This window comes from Cariama cristata, unplaced genomic scaffold (assembly GCF_000690535.1).
Source record: "Cariama cristata isolate BGI_N322 unplaced genomic scaffold, ASM69053v1 scaffold20127, whole genome shotgun sequence".
Lineage (NCBI taxonomy): Eukaryota > Metazoa > Chordata > Aves > Cariamiformes > Cariamidae > Cariama > Cariama cristata.
Window position 1 is genome coordinate 17,729 of NW_009627371.1, and position 21,041 is coordinate 38,769.

At 39.8% G+C, this 21,041-nt stretch overlaps 2 protein-coding genes across 2 annotated transcripts in view; one reads left to right on the top strand and one right to left on the bottom strand.

The window, feature by feature from the left end:
* Nucleotides 1-18,671, top strand: part of PXK (PX domain containing serine/threonine kinase) — a 26,201-nt gene extending 7,530 nt beyond the window's left edge. The window contains 14 exon segments of the mRNA XM_009704430.1: nt 1-50; nt 227-300; nt 1,260-1,334; nt 2,317-2,421; nt 2,581-2,682; nt 3,310-3,471; nt 4,833-4,950; nt 5,393-5,471; nt 7,702-7,750; nt 8,522-8,599; nt 9,027-9,113; nt 9,719-9,788; nt 10,756-10,818; nt 17,579-18,671. The exon segment at nt 1-50 is cut by the window's left edge and continues 11 nt beyond it. Coding sequence (XP_009702732.1) covers nt 1-50; nt 227-300; nt 1,260-1,334; nt 2,317-2,421; nt 2,581-2,682; nt 3,310-3,471; nt 4,833-4,950; nt 5,393-5,471; nt 7,702-7,750; nt 8,522-8,599; nt 9,027-9,113; nt 9,719-9,788; nt 10,756-10,818; nt 17,579-17,784 — 1,318 coding nt within the window. The 3' untranslated portion in view covers nt 17,785-18,671.
* A 999-nt stretch (nt 18,672-19,670) lies between these two features.
* The window catches only part of PDHB (pyruvate dehydrogenase (lipoamide) beta), a 3,405-nt gene continuing 2,034 nt past the window's right edge, over nt 19,671-21,041 (bottom strand). Inside the window, exons 5-6 of the mRNA XM_009704431.1 lie at nt 20,446-20,587; nt 19,671-20,068 (exon numbers count right to left, since the gene is read on the bottom strand). Of these exons, the coding sequence (XP_009702733.1) occupies nt 19,923-20,068; nt 20,446-20,587 (288 nt within the window). The 3' untranslated portion in view covers nt 19,671-19,922. The remainder of the gene's footprint in view (nt 20,069-20,445; nt 20,588-21,041) is intronic.

The following is a 21,041-nucleotide window of genomic DNA, read 5'->3' on the forward strand; positions in this document are numbered from 1 at the left end:
CTTCCGATCAGAGCCAAAGTGGGAAGTGGTAGAACCATTAAAAGATATAGGTAAGAAGAGCATGTATGCATGAAAACTTGTCTAATTTTTTTTTCCCAACTGTACGAGTTGTCCTAAGATTACAGTACTATCTTTGCTTACAGCCCTTGTCCTGCCTGTAAGCTGTCTGATTTAGTAGTGTTTAATTAAAGCTGCTGCTGCCTCTTTTTTTTTTTTTTTTTGGTAGGTTGGCGAATACGTAAGAAATATTTCTTAATGAAGATTAAGAATCAACCAAAGGAACGGCTAATGTTAAGCTGGGTATATATGCTTTCATCTCATACTCAATTCTTTCTTGATGAACCTGGCTTATTTAATTTATGTTGACTACCATGCGTGAGTGAGAGAGAGACAGACAAGAGCTCAGGCTTTGAAAAAGCCTTGCAAGCCCTTAGGTGGATGTGTGGTGTGGGAGCTTCTTGTGCTGCTTTCCTCTGGTGGCAAATCCAGTTTGCAAGTTTCTGTGCCGGCTCATTTGTTCTCATTCCTGCACCTCAGGTTTCTTTAGTTGTAATGATGTAGCTGTTGACTATAGTGAACACATACAGTATAAATTTGCTCGCTGAAAATAACAAGATGATCCTTATTTAAAGTGGTGGGTTTTCTTAGTCGGATCTTTAGTTGTACTGACAAACTAATAGGTGAGAGGCATGAATTGCTCCTTTAAGGTAGACATGTATTGAAACAGTTGTTGTTACTAAACACTTGCTTATACCCCTGTGCTGAAATGTGCTGCCCTCTTAATGACATGAGTATAGCTGTTCGTGAGACTTCACTGGAGAGCGGGTATCACTAAAGCCTGCAGTAGGAGGGGAGTTTGGTGTCGTGTTTTTTTTTGTTTGTTTTTTTTTTTTTTTTTTTTTTTTTTTTTTTTTTTTTTTCTGGAGAGGAAGAACGTAGGAGTTTAAGCCTTATTGGTTCACAGTGCACACAGTCCCCCAGTTTGGGGTTGGCAGGGTTCATTCAGTGGTAGTAATGTACATCAGATAAGGGGGAGGGAGGAGGCAATACTACCTATTTATAGTCAGATTCTTTGTAGTGTAAAACCATGGCCTTACTCAGCCTCTTCAAGTTTCATTCTGTATGTGTAATTTCTTACTTGCCCTTCAAAATATCCCTTCAAGTAGCTGTCTGAATTTGTGACAGCAGAATACAGATCCCATTTTCTTTATGGAATGCAACATCTATTATGAGGTTATTCTTTTCCTATTTATTTCCAGGCTGATCTTGGCCCTGATAAATACTTATCTGACAAAGACTTACAGTATGCTGTGAAACTTCTTTCTTCCTGTTCTGTAAGTATTACTTGAAGACTTTTAAATAGTGCCAGGACAGAAGTGCTTGTCAAGGACTTATCTTGCAAAAGCACATGTAGCCTCGTAGACATACTTTGTAATTTTAGAGTTGCTTTCATTTAAAGATGTGTGAACCTTTTAATTACATTTCCCACGCAATATGAGGTGACATGTTCTCAGCACGAATACAATGTAAGCTCCTATGCAATGCCACGTTATAAATCCAATAGACATCTTTGTCTGAAAAACTGGCATTTGACTCCAAAAGGAGTTTCTCTTTAAGGATGTTAAGCACGTGAGAGACTGGCTGAAAATGGTGGTATTTAAACTGATAAACCTCTGTGCATTCCTGGAACTCAGCAGATGCACACAACAGAAGAGGCTGAAAACTAGGCTTCTCAACCCCCAAACCAAACTGAAATGGATGTCTTATTTTAAGACATGAGCAAGGGGTCTTTTCCTAACAAGCAATTTCAATTAGTATACGTGTTGCATATGTAATTTATTTCCAACTGTGCTGTCTCATTTGGTTTCACAAAGTTGCAGGAAGCAGTTATAATAATTTCTGAAGACATAAAACTGTTATGACAGCTATTAGTGCTGAGTTTCCTTGTGTGCCATAGTTGTATAAAACCGTGAATGAATTTATTAGCTTAGCATGACTTAAACCTGCAGTAAAGCTGCTCATATGTAAGTGCTAATGGGGCTGGATTCTTCATGTGTCTAAACGGCTAGTCTGTTTTGTTAAAAAAAGATAGTGGATTTTTTTTTTCAATTTATGTGGAAATTGAACAATGCCCTTGTGAAATTCTCTTTGCATTTCCTCCGGGTTGAGACTGAGTAACTTGAGCAAATGTCACTGACAGAGTCCAATTTATTGCTTTAAATATACAATTCAGGCAGATCTTTTCTTGTGAATTGAGCAAAAATGAATTACAGAATCCGTCATCTAAAACTTATCTAAACTTTCTTCTTTTGGCAGCATCCCTATATTTACAAAATCACTTTTGCCACTGCCAATGAATCTTCAGCGCTGGTTATTAGACCATTCAGTGAAAAAGGGACACTAAAGGACCTTATTTATAAGGTAATGTCTCCCCCCTGCCCCCAACTCAAATGGTAGAATGTTTGCTGGAATGACCATAGTATGTCTTTTATAAAACTGTTTACCATCTATTGCTAAGTAAACTAAGATGATTACTGGCTTTTCTGGGCATGATACTTGATGTGTGTGTTTCTTTTAAAGGCAAGGCCAAAAGACCCATTCCTGAAGAAGTATTGCAATCCTAAAAAAATTCAAGGTCTTGAACTTCATCAAATAAAAACATATGGAAGGCAAATATTAGAGGTATTTTTTTGTGTGTTATTTACCAGCCTTTATGTTTTGTGGGTTTTTTTGAGGCCAACAGGTTGAACTAGAAAAAGTAGACAAACTTTTGAGCACACCTTTATTTCAGCAGCAGACTTCAAAACTAACTGTAAATTGAGATTAGCTGCTGGGGGTTGAATTTAGATATGTGTGAGGCCATTTCTGACGGGGAAAAAAAAAAAGGCAGTTGGTACATGTGGAACTTAGGTGGCACAGAGGTGATAATGTAGTTTTTTCCTTGTGGAAAAAGAGAAAGAAGTAATTCATAGCCTGCAGAACATGTGCCATAAATTCATTGTCATTAATGTGGTGGGTTATTTTAATTTTTTATTCAAACTAGAATATTCAGTAGAATTATGAATTTTAGTTTCCGGATCTCTTTGGGAGGTGTCTTCAAGCCTGTTTTGAGGATCAGCATCAAATGTTTGTTTTGTCAGAAATGTTACCAGTGAAATGGAAATGAATAGTCAGCCAAAGATGGTGTAGATAGAAGATCAACTCGAGCAAGCATTCCAAATAGGGGCCTCATTTATTATGTATTTATCTGCTTTAATATCGGAGCATTTAAGATCCTGAGACAGTGCTTCTGTATTGGATTTTTTTCAGGTATTAAAATTCTTGCATGAGAAAGGATTTCCTTATGGCCATCTTCACTCTGCCAATGTGATGTTGGATGGGGACACCTGCAAGTTACTGGATCTAGAAAATTCCTTGTTGGGACTTCCATCATTTTATCGATCATACTTTTCACAGTTTCGGAAAATTAATGTAAGATTCAGACAATTAATTCAGCTGACTCTTATGCATCCCTTTATCCTCAACTTCTGTTTGTGGAGAACTGACTAGGATGAAAAAAACCTCTCTCAACTCCCTTTTTTTAAACTGAGCTTTTCTCCATCAAATCCCTTTTCTGTTTCCTCCAAATCACTGTCTGGCTGCACAGAAGTTTTGTTGCAGCACACTGGAGTGAGGCTGAGGCCAAAGGTAAGCAGGTAGAAGGGGAGTGCAGGTGAGTGTTTTTGTGACAACAGTGCTGGCAGAAATAGAGGTGAACTGCAGTTGTTTTAAGATCTCTTTCCATGTTGGTCTTGTATTTCATAGGAATGTGCATATTGTCTACCACACTTTTTCACTTGTATGTCTGTACAATGAGCACAGCTTATTACTTGGTCTTAGCTGGGAGTAGTAATCAGCCTTGTCTTTGGTGGATACTGTGAAAATTGATTAGATGCTTGCAGGCGTCTACCTATTAAAAGCTGGTTTTTATTTGTTTGAAGGATGTCTCTTAACTGCAGGCTTGCAAAGCAAAATACTATCTTCCTACAAAAGTATGCAAACAAACTTGCCCTGTTGCAGCAATACAGTCTTTTAGCCAGCATCTTGCACTGCCTTTAAGTGCTCATTGTAATAAATTCCCTACAGCATCATGAGACAGCTGCTTGCTGCCCTTGCTAAACAAGTTCTACTCTGTTGTCAAAGGAACGATCAAAAGTTCATGGTTAGTCCAAATCTGTCAGTGCCATCAAAGCTTCCAGTAAAAGGAGCCATTTCTGTTTAAACATGATTAAAAAAAAAAAATAATCTCGGAAATATGCTGTCTAGGAGCTTAGCATGTACGTACAGCTTGTACAAACCTAAGGAGGAGTGAAGGAGACTCTCCTAGGTTTGTTTGGTATGCGTTTTTTCTGTGTTTTTTTTTTTTTGATCTACCTCCCTGTAAAGTGACAGCTGGTCATATTATGAATCTCATTCTTTGCTATTTGACTTAGCTAGGAAAATGTGTTTAGTTGTGATTTGTAACAATGTATGTCCCTCTAAACTGTGGTGTATGAGAAGAGTTTACTACTTTACACATTTTTACAGAACATAACTATACTGCTATACCATCTGTATCATCACGTACAGAAAGACATCGGTACCTTCTTTAGCTTGAGGTGTGAAGATTTCATTTGAGCTAAAGTTATGCGGGGAAATGATTGTGGTTAGGAACTGTCTTAATGGTTCCTCTTTTCTGTCTTCAAATGCAAGACCACTCTTTTTCTTTAATGGGTTATTGCACATTTTCAAACCAGTTGTGAAAAACTGATTAGTTCCAGCAAGTTGTGGTTTTATTTTTTGTTCCTCCGCAGACTTTAGAAGGTGTTGATGTACATTGCTTTGGACACTTACTGTATGAAATGACATACGGAAGACCCCCAGATACGATTCCAGTAGACAGCTTCCCTCCTGCACCATCAGTATTTGTTGGTTAGTATACAATTGAGAAAATGTCAGTCTCAGCTTCCTGGGGACTTTTACCTTTTACCTAAGCTGAAGTGCTGTGAAATAGCAGCCTAAGTTCTTTGCAGCCTGTGATTGGAAAGAATTAGTTATTCATGTGTAAAAATAGAAAATGTGTTCTTCCTGAAATATATGTAGCATATAATTAAAACATTTTTAACTAAGTGATAAAGCAGTGTGTAGTAAGTAATTAGATGCCTGAATTCCCTTGCATCATGTCTAACATTCTTGAAAAGTTTGTATGTGTAATAGTAACATTATAATAAAAAACACACACCACAGAGCTTCATCACTGCTTGGTTGATGCAATGCTTAGGGGGACATCACACAGCAGTGCCAGATGTTCATCCTAAATCATTTGCTATCCTGCTGTGCAAAAATGTGTTCATTCTTATTCTTTCTTTGGTAGTGTCTGTGTTGGAATCCATTCTGACCTGTGAAGCTATGAAGAATGGCATGCCAACTGTTTCACGGCTCTTACAGATGCCGTAAGTCTTGTTTTACTTGTTTTATGCTCATAGCAATGTTTTTAATCATATTAGGAGGAAGAACCTTTTTGCTGTTGTTCCTTTTTAGAAAGATTTGCTCCTCATTCTGTGAGATGTATAGTGTATCCCAAATGAAACTTTAAAATTGATAGGCTTTGTAGAACTCATCCCTTGTGCATATGATAGATGCTCAATTAAGATTTGTCTCTTGGTGTGTTGGAGCTGTTCTGAATGCATTTTATTTAGCGTGGTGCTATGGTTTAAATTGATCCAGCTATTAAAGTAGTGCAAGCATGATTAAGGTCACGTACAGATTGTTTTATTGCACTTGGAATAACGAATCTTTTTGCATGTCCCCTTCAGACTTACTTCAGTAGATTTTGCTGTCAGTTTATTTATGAATGGCAAAGTAGATCTCTTGCTTTGCTTAGCAGTGACATTTAGACTGGGTCTGGGTATGAAATGTTGTGTAGAAGTTCTGGCTGGTTTCTTGCAGGGCTGGCTTAGGGATTCTCTGAAGCTTAGACAGAATAAATTTCCTTAAGGCTGTCCTCCCAGTGATGCAGTGAAGTGGTAAGGGCAGGTATGGGGCGAGACTAGGATGCAGAAAGGGAGCAGTGTCAGTGCATGACTGAGCTGGAGATCATACCTGTCTGCAATTAGAAGATAATACTACCAGGGAAATTGTCTGCTATCACTGTGCTGCAACATGTCAGCAGCATGCTGAGCATAGAACCACAGTTCCTGGTGGGGGGTTCTTTTATTTTTTCTTAATATGAGGTGCCAGAGTCATGACCTTACAAATGACAGATTGCCCATACCTAAATCTGAATCTTATCTCACAGTATACAGATTGCACTGAATTTAGAGCATGCTCCAAGATTTGTGTTTCCTGGTTGGGAAGTCACTGCAGGCTTGTCTCAGCCTTCAATTCCTTCTGCTCCTCCCTTCCTCTGCTCTTAAAGGAGGTGGGAGGTAGGGAGAAGAATGTAAGCAGGGGAGGACTACTATGAGAAAACTCTGTGAATACAGGAATATAGAGGTCTTAAAAGATGGTCAACAAACAATCCATGCCCAGCTGTATCTGATATGTAGGACATTATGCTACATTCCCTTCATACCAGTACTCTTCATGAAAGTGTTCTATGTAGACGTGCAACGCAATTAATGTAACTTAAAGCAATTGATGTAATTTATTTATTAAGCTTTATTATTTATTATAACCATATAAAATATGAGTTTGCTTAATTTTGCAAGGACAGGTAATCGGAAAGAGTCAGAAAAATGCCCAGTAAACAAGAGTGAATTTTTTTTTTCTTTTTTTTAAAAAGTCTTTTAAAATTTGCTTAATTTCTGAATTTTTCATGGAATACTATTCTTGATAAACTTGATTCTAGACTTGAATTTGTTTTCTCTAGTACAGACCTGTGATAATTTTCCATAGGGAACAGCAACAAAAGATCTCTGAAATATTTACCTCAGAGCCAAGCTTGAGATCTCTTTCTGGGACAGTTTTCTAGTATGTTCTCCAGAACAAAGTATCTTGAAATGGGCTAACCAGTTTATTTTCAGACTACCATTGCCCTCTAGTGTCTCTGTTTTGGATGGAAAAGGATTAATCATTTGTGCTGTTGCTGCTGATACCGTAGAGGGGAGAGCAAAAATATTAGACTATTAGCTTTAGTTGTCTTTGCCAGAGTACAGACAAGAATGCAGATATTTTCAGATGTTAAGTTCACTCATTGGTTTTTCACATAGTTCTTGTTAATGCTAAAACAGTAGTCATGCTAAGAGAGTTTTCTTAGAGAGCAATGATTTTGTTTCAGGGAAATTTAAAATAAAGTCTCTGGTAATCTTTTTTCATTAAAGAATCCATGTAGTTTTAAGGAAAAGGCACTCTTTTGGGGGAACCCTTCTCTGCCTTTAATAATTGTACCTGTTCTATCAGCTTTCAAAATACTTCACACAGTCTTACTTACTCTGCCATCAGTAGTGGCTACATTCTGAGGGCTGGATGCTGCTAATTCTACAGCAGTGCACGGAACATAAAAAGCAGCACATAAAAACCTGTGGAAGAAAACCAAACAGTGGCCTAGGGATAAGGACAGAGAAGGAAAAGGAGAAAGAGAGTTAAGCGAACAGTACCAGTAGTATTCTCGCTGTGCTTCTGCCTATCTCTTGGAAATAATATTACTTTTAATTTTTTTTTCTTTTCTTCATCCACTCACAGATTATTCAGTGATGTACTGCTAACAAACTCCGAGAAACCACAGTTTAAGGTACCGCTGAACATTGATTTGCTGTTGTTTGTGGAAGTGCCAGGCTGTGGGTACCTACGCATTAATCGACAGGCAGGGTAGAGAAGAGCTGGCTTTATTTGGCTTTATGGCAATTGCCATCAGTATTTGGATTCGTTTGCTGAATTGTAGCCAAGAACATTATATCACGCCTTAGAAAGGCAGCACGGTGTGACCCGTGAGTGTTCGAGTGCAGTTTCTGTCCTGGAGCTCATTTGCATGACTAATGATGGCACTCTATCTGAGCAGAGGCTGCTAAGTAATGTGGGTCCCTAGCAGTGAGAGGAAACGAATTGCTAAGCCCTGTGGAAACTGGTTTTGCTAGGTGAGACCATCCATCAGCACATTGTTGCCAGCTCCAGTGCTGCAGTGCTGGGACTTTTGGGAAGCCACATCTGCTCCCATTGGGGAGCTACTCTCCTGGAGGGCATGTGCTGTGTGTCTTGTGTGGTCAGCCTCATGGCACTTTGGGGATGTGACTGGAGTATCAAAATAGTTAGCTGTCCCTGCCATTAGAGTATCCCTTCCATTATTCAGTGTTTCTTTGACACTGCTGTTAGATCTATAGCTAGGTTTGGAGTGGAAAACATGCATCTAGGGTCTTCTTTTTTCTTTCACTAAGGGGGAATAGTGTCAGAACTTGGGGCTTTAGATGAGCAACATAATCAGATGAATGGTGAGTTTTGAGCGATGAAGTTATGTTTTCCTTTATCACGTTTTGTGCTATGATTTTCTTTCTCTGTTCTCTATTAGATTCCTACTAAGCTAAAAGAGGCATTGAAAACCTCCAAGGAATGCATAGAAAAGCGATTAACAGAAGAACAGAAATTGGTAACGTCTGCATTTCTTTACTGTATTTCCTACAGACATTCCATTTGCTCTTATCACTTTTACATGGGGAAAGTGAGTTTTTACTCAAAAGTGATTTTGAGTAATAAATGCTTTCATCAACAGATTTGCTTTCCCAAAAATGCAGTATGAGGAGTTGTAGAACAGCTGTTGACTGTAAAGCATTTCACTGTTTTAGGTGATGCAGCTTCACAGGCAGTGGCTCCTAAGTTAAAGGATCCTTTTAACTGCAGTATGAGGGTCCACCCTCTACCAGCAACAGTAAAGATAAAAAAGAAAAAAAGAAAAAAAGAAAACTAAACATGCAAAGTGACTACAGTGTGTTTTCTTGTACCCCAAACATATGCCTTGTTTGAGAATGTTTAAGATCTTAACATGGTCTTTTTCTGGTTTTCCCTTCATTTCGAAGATTCACCAGCACAGAAGGCTGACAAGAGCTCAATCTCATCATGGCTCTGAAGAAGAAAAAAAGAAAAGGAAGATCTTAGCACGAAAAGTAAGCAATCTTTAAATAGGTTTCTCACACAGAAAAAGGCATGTATCTTTTTTGAATGTTTAGCATGCACAACCACAGGTACGTTGCTCTATTCTGTCCTGTGTTTTTCTGTCCTGATTGTTTTCACTTCTGTAGCTAAGCAATAGATTTCCTAAAAAGTTTAAGTTACAATGGTAGCTGACTTGCATGTTGTTTTAACCTGTTTGAGGTTGCTGTATGAAAACTTAACACCTCATACACAGATGACAACCTGTGCTGCTTCTTGCTGCCCGGTGAGGGTATTGGAGCCTTTTTTGGTCTGCTCCTGCAGCACACTGTCTGTGTTTCTCTTCCTTTTTGGTGGGTCAGTTTTCTGCCATTCCCTTGTGGTCGGAGGGCACTGGAGTTGCCCTGGTTGCTTGTCTGGAGATATTTGAATGCGGAAGAACCTTGCTGCTGTTGTCATTGTGGCAGCACATGTTGGGTGTGGGGAGAGGGATGTTAGGCATTGATAAACCTTGTGTGATATAGTGGATGGTTGTTAGAAAGCTGTGTGTTGGTTCAATCCTTATCATGGAAAGTGATTATTCATTCCCATCTTCTGTTTCTTCTGCTCTGTCTTAAAGAAGTCAAAACGGTCTGCCTATGAAAGTGGGGAAGAACACTCAGCAAAATACAGCAACTCAAATAACTCAGGTAACTACAGAGAGAAGAGCTTGCTTCTACATGGCTATGTCAATGTTTTTGTTGTTGCTGTCATTTTCTGGCCTAAAAGATCCAGGGTCACCATCAGTTCACACATTAATATTGGACTACCAAAGCCTGACACTACTGGTTTGGGTATTTAATAATAGATGAATCAAGGACTTAAAAATATTGTCAGTGTTAGATTTTCAGCTGCCTAATTTAAAATAATGTGTCCTCTCTGTGCCTCATTCCTCAAAAAAAAAAAAAACAACCAAACCTGTCTTTTCATTCTGTTTGGTGTTTGAGTGGAATAGTAATAACATCCATTTTGGGCCATTTAATAATGCAGCCTTCAGGGAGAAACTTGGTGATGATCTGTGTTCTGTAGTAAGGTGTTAAGATGAATGAGACAATTGTCTGTTTAATTGCTGCCTCAGTGCCAAATTCTAAGACAACAGAGCCTTTGACAGGTCTTCATTTAATTAAAAGGGATGGTCAGTACTACCGAACAGTTCAACAGAGTTGACTTGCTTGGCTAAAATGTGTCCAAAAGCAGCCTATTGTGCAATAGTCAGATATCAGAGTACCTTGTGGAGTACAGTAACTGACTGTAAATCATCTCTTAGAAGGAGAAATGGGGTGCCATCCATGCAGTGGCACAACTCTTGAGAACAGAATTTGGATGCAGAAATCCAACAGCCTAAGCAACAGAAAGGAAGTGTTTCCCATTGAGGAATACTGTTGAGTGCACTTACGTGTTTGGAGCTCGTCTGATACTGTGTACTGTAAAGCCTCTCTGTTCAGACTGGGTCTGAATGACACTGTTCCTGTGCGTGGGAATCTTTCCCAAGATTTCAGTGGAAGCAGGATTGGATCTTCTGTCAATAAAGTTGGCCTGTTTCCAACAATCTGTCTTGTCTGACTGTGTTGAATTTTAATGTCACAGCTTTAGTTACTAGACTGTTGTTTTATTTAGCAGGCTCTGGGGCGAGTTCCCCATTAACATCTCCATCATCCCCCACTCCGCCCTCTACAGCAGGTAAGTTCAAGTGTCATTACAGTGTTTGTCATTTTCTTTGTTTTTTATTTCCCCCAGGCCCTCAACTGTGGGTGTTATTCAAAGGATGGTTAAGGGATGGTGGTTTTCAAGGATGGAACACAGAGAGGACATTTATCTTGTGTCATCCTAAGTGTGGGCACGTGCTCTCTTTGAGGAAACTTTTAATAATGTTCTTTTTCATTTAATAACCTTTCTTGAGATATACATTATATGATTTACCCATACAGTCTTAAGTGCTTGCTACTTCCCAGACATTTTCTGGGCCTCATGTTGTAGTATGCATTTGTTCTGATGTTAATGGTTTGTTGATCCCTTGTTTCTGTGTATTGTCTCTTTACACCTGTACTGCTCTGTTGTAGTTTCAGGGATTTGGGGTGTGACAAATTCAGTGGCTTAGGCTGCATAAATATCCCTAGTTCTGCCATAGCCCATTGATAACAACAGTAGAACTGGCAGAAACAAGTCAGAGACTGATTTGGGTTAAAAATAATATCTGTATTATTTTTGGCCAATTCTGTTTTCCAATTTTCTGGTAGCTGTGCAAACAGTTTTGCTAACGTTTAGGACAGGTGGTGGGAAGTGGTGAAGAATCTGCTTGAGTGGGCAATAGAAATGCTCATGAAAGTTTGATTACAAATCTGAATATTGAGTGATAGTGGATGTGCTTCAGTCTGAAAGGCTAGAAGAGGAGCACTGGCAAACATTAACAGCAAAAGGTGTTAATGGAATACATTTCTAGAAGGGAAGCAGTCCTTAGCATTGCCATTTGTTATGATGACTCATGCCATATGATTTCTAGTCCCAAGAACTTTCTACACAGCACAACTTGTTAACTAAAGCGATGGAATCAAATTTGTGTTTGCTGTGGATGATCCTTCAAAGAACACTGCGGTCTGTGTGATATAATTCAAATCAGTCATGCTGAAATTCAAATTAGTCATTTCTCCTTCAAGTTGAGGGTATGTTGAAGTGTATATTTTATGAACTAACTTCTCCCAGTTAGTCTAAACAAGATAATTACTGTTACTGTGTTGCACAATTACAGTGCTGTTCTCTGGATGTACTGACTCTTAGCTGTAAGGTTTATTTCAAGTTCTGTACGCTTTAATAAGGAAGTAGCTGAAAACGCAAAAGAAAACCTTATGCCACCAAAATGAACAGATATTTAGAAACCATATTTTTTTTCTGCAATAAAGCTACCTTTTACTTATGTTTTAACTTGAACTTGTTGGAACTTGATTGAAAGCTCTTTCAAGTTTTGAGCTTGTGATGCAGGTTTATATGTAGACGTAGCTCAGATGGCTAAAAATGGCTTAAGTTTAGGCTCAAAACTTGTCTCTGCTGTTCAAACCACATTGTCACAGTGTGTCAATCATCCTGCTGCCAGTGTGCTCATGGTGACTTACGGTGATCAGCCCCGTTTGACAATGGTGCACGTGGCCCTACCTGCATTCAAATCGGAAAGTGCTTTAGTGTGCTTTGATCCTTTTGGTTGGGTATAAAGGCAAGTGTCACCATTTCAGGAATGCTTTTGCAAGTAGAATTCATAGATGAAACTTCAGATATTAGTTCTAAGAGAAAGCTACCATGCCTGATTTTGTTCATCAGAGATGTTGTAGTTTTAGCTGTTCTAAGTATGCTATTACTGACTCTGAAAGACTCACTGGCCTCATGGTAGGACTTTCTTTATGACAAGTGATGCATCAATAGCTTCTCTCTCTCTCTGCCAGTTCCCTTGTACTTACTATGGATATTTGCCTCTAAACCAAAATTGCTTGCGGGTATCAGTGTGGCGAGACGACTCTCAAAAGGGGAATGAAGCTTTCAGTCTGTCTCTCTGGTTTGGTCGCGGTTGTGTTAGAATCATGGCATCTCAAAGCATCTTGCTGAGGTGATGCTGTGGCAAAATGAAGGCTGACATGGAAACGTGTACCCAACAGAAGCTCTTGCCCTTGTCCTGGCCTGTAACGAACCAAATCAACGTAGTGTGTGGGTCGGTGCAGAACGAGAGACACTGACCAAAGGGGAACAGGCTCCAGGCTGACAGGCCCTGGGGAAGGAACCTTGTTCAGGGGGTTTCTGACACGTTGAGAGGTGCTTTGTCTCTGAACAAAGGCCTTGTGAGACTTAGCTTGCAGCAGAGTGCTTAGTATGGAAAACATACGCAGAAATAAAATGATTGCTGGCTTCAGCTGTCTTTGTAACGTCAGCTGCAGTAGTAGGATTGAATGCATGACCTGCTTTGAGGGGAAAGGTGTCTACTAGAAACATAGGCTCTCATGGGCTTTTCTCATTGACTACTATGTTTTGGGCTGGTTTTCGTGCAGATACTCGGCTAAATAATATCTTTGAAATACATTGTTTAGATTGTGGCAAGTGATTCTAATGTAACTTCCTATGTTTCTGGCATTCTCCCTTCAATGTTTCTTTTTTCTCCACTGGCTCAATTCTTTGCTTCCTTGAAAATCTCTTGTTTTTCTTTGTGGCTATGAGCTGTGGCTAGGATCAGAAGGGATGCAGAACACTGGTATGGGTTATTTAAAACTTTACTGCATCTTCTCTAAATCCAATAAGCCCATAAAATACCAGCCAGCTGTCTTACAATAGAGAAAAGTTTGGAGGGTGCCATTTTTGCTTCCCTGGGCTTCCCTGCAGGAATAAAGTGAAAGAGTTGTTCTTAACTTTAGCTGTCTCTTTCTGTGCTGGTTGTCCTGAATCCTTCAGTACAACATATGTTTCATAGACACCCATACACTGCATCTTTTCTGCCCTTCACCTTTCTGTAAGACAATCTGAATGCTTTAGTAAGTGCTCTTCTGGAGTGCCTCTGACTCGTGCAGCGTAAGTGTAAATACAGGTGTTAATATGACAGGATGTGTTCCTTCAACTGAATGGATTTTGTCTTCCATGGCTAATCTTCCTGCAGATTTCTTGCTAAATCTCTCTAAATGCACTTTAATCTTGTAAAGCTTGAATTATGGCATGTGCAACTGAAAGCATGTGTGTTGTATTTGTTCATTAAGTATAATAATGCTTATAGCATGGAAAATGGTGGTTCGTATTCAGAATCAGACAAAGTATTGTATATGTAATATGAAATAGTCAATCTGCTATCCTCCTGTTTGTCAGTGAATAAGAATGTGTTGATTTTTGTACTAACTTTTCAGCTAACAGTATCTGTTTTTCTTACTTTAACACAAGAACCGGATGATTAACTTGTGTCCTCTCTCTTTCTCTGCTGTCTTCAATAGAGCATGCATCATTTTGAACGTGAATTTTCGGAAAAGTAAGCTAATGCTGATTTATCTCTTTAAAGATGCTCTGTTTCTGTATGGGAAAGTTGAATGCAAATCTTGAACTTGCTTAGTATTGGGAGGGAATAGAAGAAAAAGATCTGAACATTCTTACGGATTATTTTAATGAAATACAGCATCTTTAAAAACTCTATCACTAAAATGATTTTCTTTGTTTGCATCCCATTCTCAGCCAAGTTTTTAATGCTGTTTGCACAACTACTGTCACTTTAAATTCATAATTAAGTTTTTGTTTCAATTCAGGCATCAAGTTTACAGCATCTGATTTACTTCCTATTCCTTTTAACACACTCTTTTAACAAAAATGTCCCTGTAAAAAACCCTTGGTAAGTTCTTGTTTGAGTGTTTTATTCTTACAACTGCATGAATGAGTAAAATGTGTGTTTGCAGGGAACTTCTTTCAACACGTGTATTGGAAAGGTCTAGTGATAACTGAGCACTTGTCTCAAATGTATTTTTCTAGTAAATACAGGAAAATGTTTCACTGTTTTGCAGAACAATTTAATCTGTAGATGCAACTGCATGTGAGTACACAAGTGTGAACTGAGATTTCCTTTGCATCTCTTGTGTCAAAAAGGGAAGGACAGCTTTGTTTTGATTGACTGACTGAAATGAATGGATCTGAAGATTTTCAAAATCGTGGTCTTAATTAACAGGTTCAATATGTAATGCTTGTAGTTAGTCAGATACCATTCTAAAACCTGTGTATATTTATGTTTTAAGGCAGAGTTCAGGTGTAAGAGTATCATTGTTTGTAATCAGTCTCACAAGAGTTTAAATCTATGATGTTGTTGGCAGCTCAATTTCAATAATAGTGAGTCCTGAGGAATTTAACAATTTTCCAGGAAGGACGGTGGCTTCTCCCCCTACTTCCCTGTCTTTTCTACCCCCATTGTAAAATAACCAGACCAAAATTTGAAGACAACACATGGAATCTTGGCCTAATAATACTTAGTGATCCAAGCACTTTGTGGATTTTTGCACCCCTGTCTGTCAAATGTGTACCTTCTTTCACTGCATATGTTACCATTGTATTTGTATTCCATACAGAGTCCTGGCTGCTGATTTCATGGTCATTCCCTATTGTGTCTTATAAAACTACTTGCATAGCCTCTTGAACCTCACCTTGCAATTCCAGCCAAAAATCTTGTCTTTGTTCTCTGCAGTTCTTGCATCTCTTTCAAACCATTTCATTTATGATTAGCTGGTCTTGGCTTTTTTACAGCTGTTCATTGGATCAGTTTGCTGATAGCGTTGGTACGCCAGTCCTATAGTGTTCTGCTCTGACCACTTCAACCACAAAAGTGGTTACTCAATCTGTTCTTGGTCTTGTTCTTTCTTTGGCAAAGTGTCAAGTTTTGCTTTGCTGTGCTCTGCTGGCAGTTGGTACACACATGAGAAACAGAATGACTCTAACCTAGGGGATGGTTTTCCAATATTTTTAATAATAAATTGACTTACATCTTTGGCTAGTGTAAAAAGTAGAATTGGATAAGTTAGATGGCTCCAAGGCATCAATATGCAATTTATTTGTTTGTGCTAACATTGTGTAATGTTTCGATTACTTAAGGGAGCAGTTAATCCACATGCAACAGGCACATTAAATTGTTTCAATTGATCTCTGATATTTCTACTAGGACTTGAGTATTTCCTCTGGAAGGGAGGAGGGTGAAGATGAGCCCAATATGTACTTCCATGTTTTGTTGTCACATGCTAGTGAGAATTTCTCCTGGAGTTGGAAGTGGTACAATCACAGCATGTATTAATGTACTCTGGCAAAATTGGATGCTTTGTGCGAATATTGTGCATTTTGAGCTTGCTCCCATATGGGAAAAGTCTCCCTTCAGACTGGTACAGATAGAAAATGAGGCAGCTTTGAGTTACGACTTTAATCTAGTATAACTGCTTTTTTTAATTACAGCAGTTACTTTTTTACTATTACTTGTTAGTCTGACAGCAAGTGTTAGTGAAGAATTGAGAGAGAAGTGGAGCACAGAGAACTTTGCTTGCTTTTTGTTTTCTGTAGCTGAGCTTTCTCCTAGATCGAAATACCTCTTGAGTCCATGTGGCATAATGTCCTTTAACTGCTTGGTATTTGCTTACTTCATAGCAAGCAGTTCTACTTCAGTAACCATAGTCTTTTGGTTGGCCTCATGTTGTTGTGCTTTGTTGTCCTTTAGTATCATAGTTCCTGCCACATACCAGTATATTCCTCTTTAGTATATTCCTCTTTTTTATATAGGTTAGAGCTACTGGAAGCAAGTGTTAAGATTATAGGTGTCATTTGTCTCTCTAGTCTTACTGTGGAGTAACTCATGATCTAGATGATGGATTCAAAATTCACTGTTGACTAGTTCTAAGATATTAATCATTATGCCCCTACTAATTCCAGAATATATGAGACAAGACAGGCCCATAATTCCCTATATAGCTGGTGATGGGCTGCAAATCCCACCTTCATGTGGGTGTCTTGTGGAACGGCAAGCGGTCACCTCTGAAGGTCTTTGCTCTTACTCCTACCTGGATCTTTGATTATAGTTGTGTAGAAATGATGGTGCAATGTGCAGCAGCAGAGTTGCACAAGATCAGGGTGTTTGGGAGAGCTGCTTGGGGGAAGTAAGGCCACCTGCCTGGGTCTGAGCTGCCAGGAAGCACCTCACTGCTGGGCTACTGCCTGCATGCACCGCTGTGGGCTCGGGCTTCCCAGGGAGTCAGGACTCAGCAGAGGCTGAGGCATGAGGAGAAGTAGGAGATGGATGTGACTGGCGTAGAAAGCAAGGGTCACAATGCAAAGGTGACTGGTGGGAGCAGGAGACGCAGGCAAGTGGTGTGAGTGGCAGATGGTTGTGATTCATTCACCCTGTGAAACAAACATTTGTTACATGTTCGGAGAGTCTGACAGTACTGTGGAAGTGTAAAAACACTTCCAGAGAACTCTATCTGCAGTTAGTACTTTTAAAAATAATATGACCAAGCAGTCATCACATATACTACAGCGATGTGGTCCTTTGTAAGAATGTAGTCATGTAAATAAGAACAGGTAGCAAGATTTGCTTCCAGTCTTTTTCACTGTTCATGACCCAAAGAGCAAACTGCTTCACTGGGGACAAAGAGAAACTGAAGCTGGGAAGTCCCATTAAGTGATCTCCATTTCCCTCGGTGCCAGATCACATTTGAGTCGGGTTTTGCATCCTTGAGTACTGAGGCACTTTAGGCTGTGTCTCAGGTGACACAACTCACCCGCAGATAGAGGGATTTGATCACTTTGGCATTTTTTCATCTGTTCTGTTCTTCACACTCCACTGCCATTCAAGGAATGACGTGACTAGCGCAGGACTGACCAAGTCCAGCTAAGCAGCTGCAGTCCTCTGTGGCAGGACCTTCTTGACATAATCGAACTACATCTTCTCTCCTCAACTCAACAGGAGCATCGTCAATACCCCCAGCACCGCCACCGCCACCCCTGCCACCAGCAGCTCCTCCTCCGAGTACAGAGGTGCCAACGCAGCCAAGCCCGCAGCCCGATGTCAGTGCAAGCCGAGGAGCCTTACTCAGCTCCATCCAAAATTTTCAGAAAGGAACTCTGAAGAAAACACAGACGTGTGACTACAGTGCTCCCAGGATCAGCTGAGGCTGCTGGTCACACCAGGATTGAATTCCCTCTCCCCCTCCTGTGCTGTCTAGGAACAAGACCCTCCTGACCAGCACCTGATCCACCAGCATATAGCAGCTCATCACGCTGTAGCTCTGTTTACCCCTCTTTCAGCTTCCCTTGAGTAGCAGCACTGCCATGTTTGAATTGCGTTGCCATACTGTGATAAGTAGTCCATTCTTTACTTGATTTCAAGAACTTTGTTCTCTAGCTACAGTTTCAGGGGTACAGCAACTTCTGTATACCTGAATAAAAATCTGAAAACAGGAATGACCATGATCATGGTGAATTAATGCATTTTTTTCTAGCTCTATTCCACGCCTTTTTTCAAATTACAGGAATGTAGTTTTAGTCTGCCCAGTTTTTCCAACTCTTTTCATGCACTTGTAACTCATCTTAATTCTTGCTGCATTGAATCAGCAAGTTTCGTTTTAGATAATCCACCCCCCCCACCCCTTAAAGCATACTGCACAGGTGAGGGAACTGGAGAATTAAATCTTTTTCCCACCATATTTGCTGGTGGAATAAAAATGCTGTCTCGTGTTTAAATGGACATCCTACCTGTAACTCTAAGGGAAAGTGTTTTTTAAATGAGGAAACAGTTGAAATGGGAGTTAACAGGGCACTGGGATATTATTCTCGATTTAGTTAAATGCAAAGTTACTTCAAGTTAATTCTCCAGCTTAAACTTTATTGAAAGATTGTTTTTGATTTAAAACCTTAAATAAATTGCACTTTATAGGATTGCAGATAATCCATTTTTTTAAATTCAAGTACATCAGTGTTTGTTACTATGCAGAGAATGTCTGTACAAAGTTTCATGTAACCTGTGATATTCAGTCATTTTTATTAAAATGTTAATGGAATTCCTTCAGCAGTGTGGTGGTGGGTATGTTCAGCTAGGATTGCACCTGCAAGCCAGCCTTCCTAAGAACCTAATAGCACTTCTGCTAAAAGAAGTACCCTGAAATGTATTCCTGGCCCTTGACTGAAATAGGACCTGAGCTCTTCTGTCTACTTACAGAGGTAAGTCTCTCCTCCCCAACAGTTCAGTGGAAGGGCTGCCTACCCAGGGTCTAGAGCAAGCCACACCGCACAGACTCCTGTAGGCAGCTTTCACTGTACCAGAAGCTGCTGTACAAAGCCTGGCGGAGCTGTCCCTGCCTGTCAGGACTTACCCTGGTGTGTGGCGATCTGCTGAAGGGCTGCTGTGACTGCTTTCCAGCTCTCCACACACAATCTACACAACTGCTGCTTCAGACCCAGGCTCAGTGTGTCCGAATAAAATAACTTCTTTTGCACTTGTCCTGATTTGGCTACAGTAAGAACTGTAGTTTGAGCCTGCTGTTGTTAGCCCATGTGATGAGTTTAAAAAAAACCCAACAAACAAAACCCCAAACCAAAAACATAAAAGCAAAGCATCTGGAAAAGTATACTTTTATCGCACTATGTAGCAGCTAGTAAAGAAATATTAGGTAGTGTTTCCCAATCACATAAAGATCCTGATTCTCTTCAGTATTTAAGCTCTTGTGCAGAAGATTTCTGCACAAGTGGAGTGGTCTTCAAACTAAACACATTAGCAATCTCTCAGCCCACACCGCAGGCTTGCAAAGCCACTTTGTGCACACAATTGCACTTAACTGTTGAACTGAAAAGCAAGGCATCACTCACTCCAGTTTGATCATTCACCTTTAATAAGCCTTGCGACCGTGGGCTCCTAGAGAGCTGTACAGCATTCCAGGGCTAGGCTCAGGGCCTCTGCTTGCTCACTGCAGTTCTTCACCCAACCACCACTACAGGTGGTTTAACACAGCTGGTCTGGTAATTACAAGCCAAGCAGAAATAGAGGATTTTTTCCACACTCTGAATTTAGAATAGGATTTCTCCACATACAGTAGCACTAACCCACCTGTACTGTTGAACAAACAAGCATTACCACATTGTTGCTTATATGAAGCGTGGCTTAGAGGGTAACCCCATATAAATATTCTGGGAGGTCACGATACTTTACCCACTGTACAAAAGTTCGTGTAGCTATACAACAAAAGTTATGCATACAATTTGCCCTACACCATTAATACTTTGTAAAGCAAGACTTTAAAACATGTATTTACAACTTAGATATTCAAAGTTTTCTTCACTGCAAATATTATATCCTTCACTTGAGGTATGCAGTTATCTTCTAAAATTTTTGCATAAGGCATAGGAACATCTGCACCAGTAACACGTACAGCTGGAGCATCCAAGTAGTTAAAGGCAGGTCCTGAAATAGAAGACAGTTGTCAGGTTGCCATGCACTATGGTTTTCTCTTAATTCAATTTCTGATTCTTAGTCTATTTAAACAATTTTGTTCCTGTAGCTCTAATATTCCAGAGAGCTGTTCCTCTTTTATTTTCATGCACTATAGTTTAGACAAAAAGTTTCCATCCTGCTGCTCACACAGTCAAGCTCCTGGGATAAGAATTACTCGCAACAGAAGACGAGCTAGATCCACCCTGTGAAAATCTCTAGAGCAAGACAGCTAGGCTCAAGCTCCTCAGATACAAAACCCTAACTTTGCCTTCATCTGGCTTTATCAAGAAGTCGTCAGGATTTAGACTAGGGAATGAGATCAACATGTATATTGGAAAACTTGGTACCTTCCATGATCCTGGCACAGATTTCAGCTCCTACTCCAAATTGCGGCCAACCTCCTTCTACAGTTACAAGATGGTTTGTCTTTATAACGCTGGCTTCCACTGCTTCAATATCCATTGGTCGAATGGTGCGCAGATTTATAACCTGTGGGGGTGGGGAAAGGGACTGTGTGACTTTTGCTATGACCTAAGCCTGTCAGGTACCACTGTTTGGGTACAGTGCCCTTTAGCACTTTCATCTATTCTGACTTTGAAGGCACGCCTTAAGAAAATTTCAAACTTTTTGTTCTGGCAGAGACTGTGCGGAACAGTTTCTCATGGATCCTGGAAAATCCCAGATAGGTGAGTCTTGCTATATCGAGATACAACCATACTAATACATGCTGTCATTGTTCTGCTTACCATACAGCCGGGTCAATCTGAAAATCGTTAGTAGTTCTGCCTTAATTTTGTGATGAAAAGGTCAAATGCAGAAACATGAAATGCATATGCTGTTAAGGCATTTACAAATGCAAGAAGCTTGTAGTAAATACACCGAAGTTTTGCAGAGCCTGAACAAGAAGACCCTCTGCTTTCTTTTCCCATTTCAGGGAACGCGA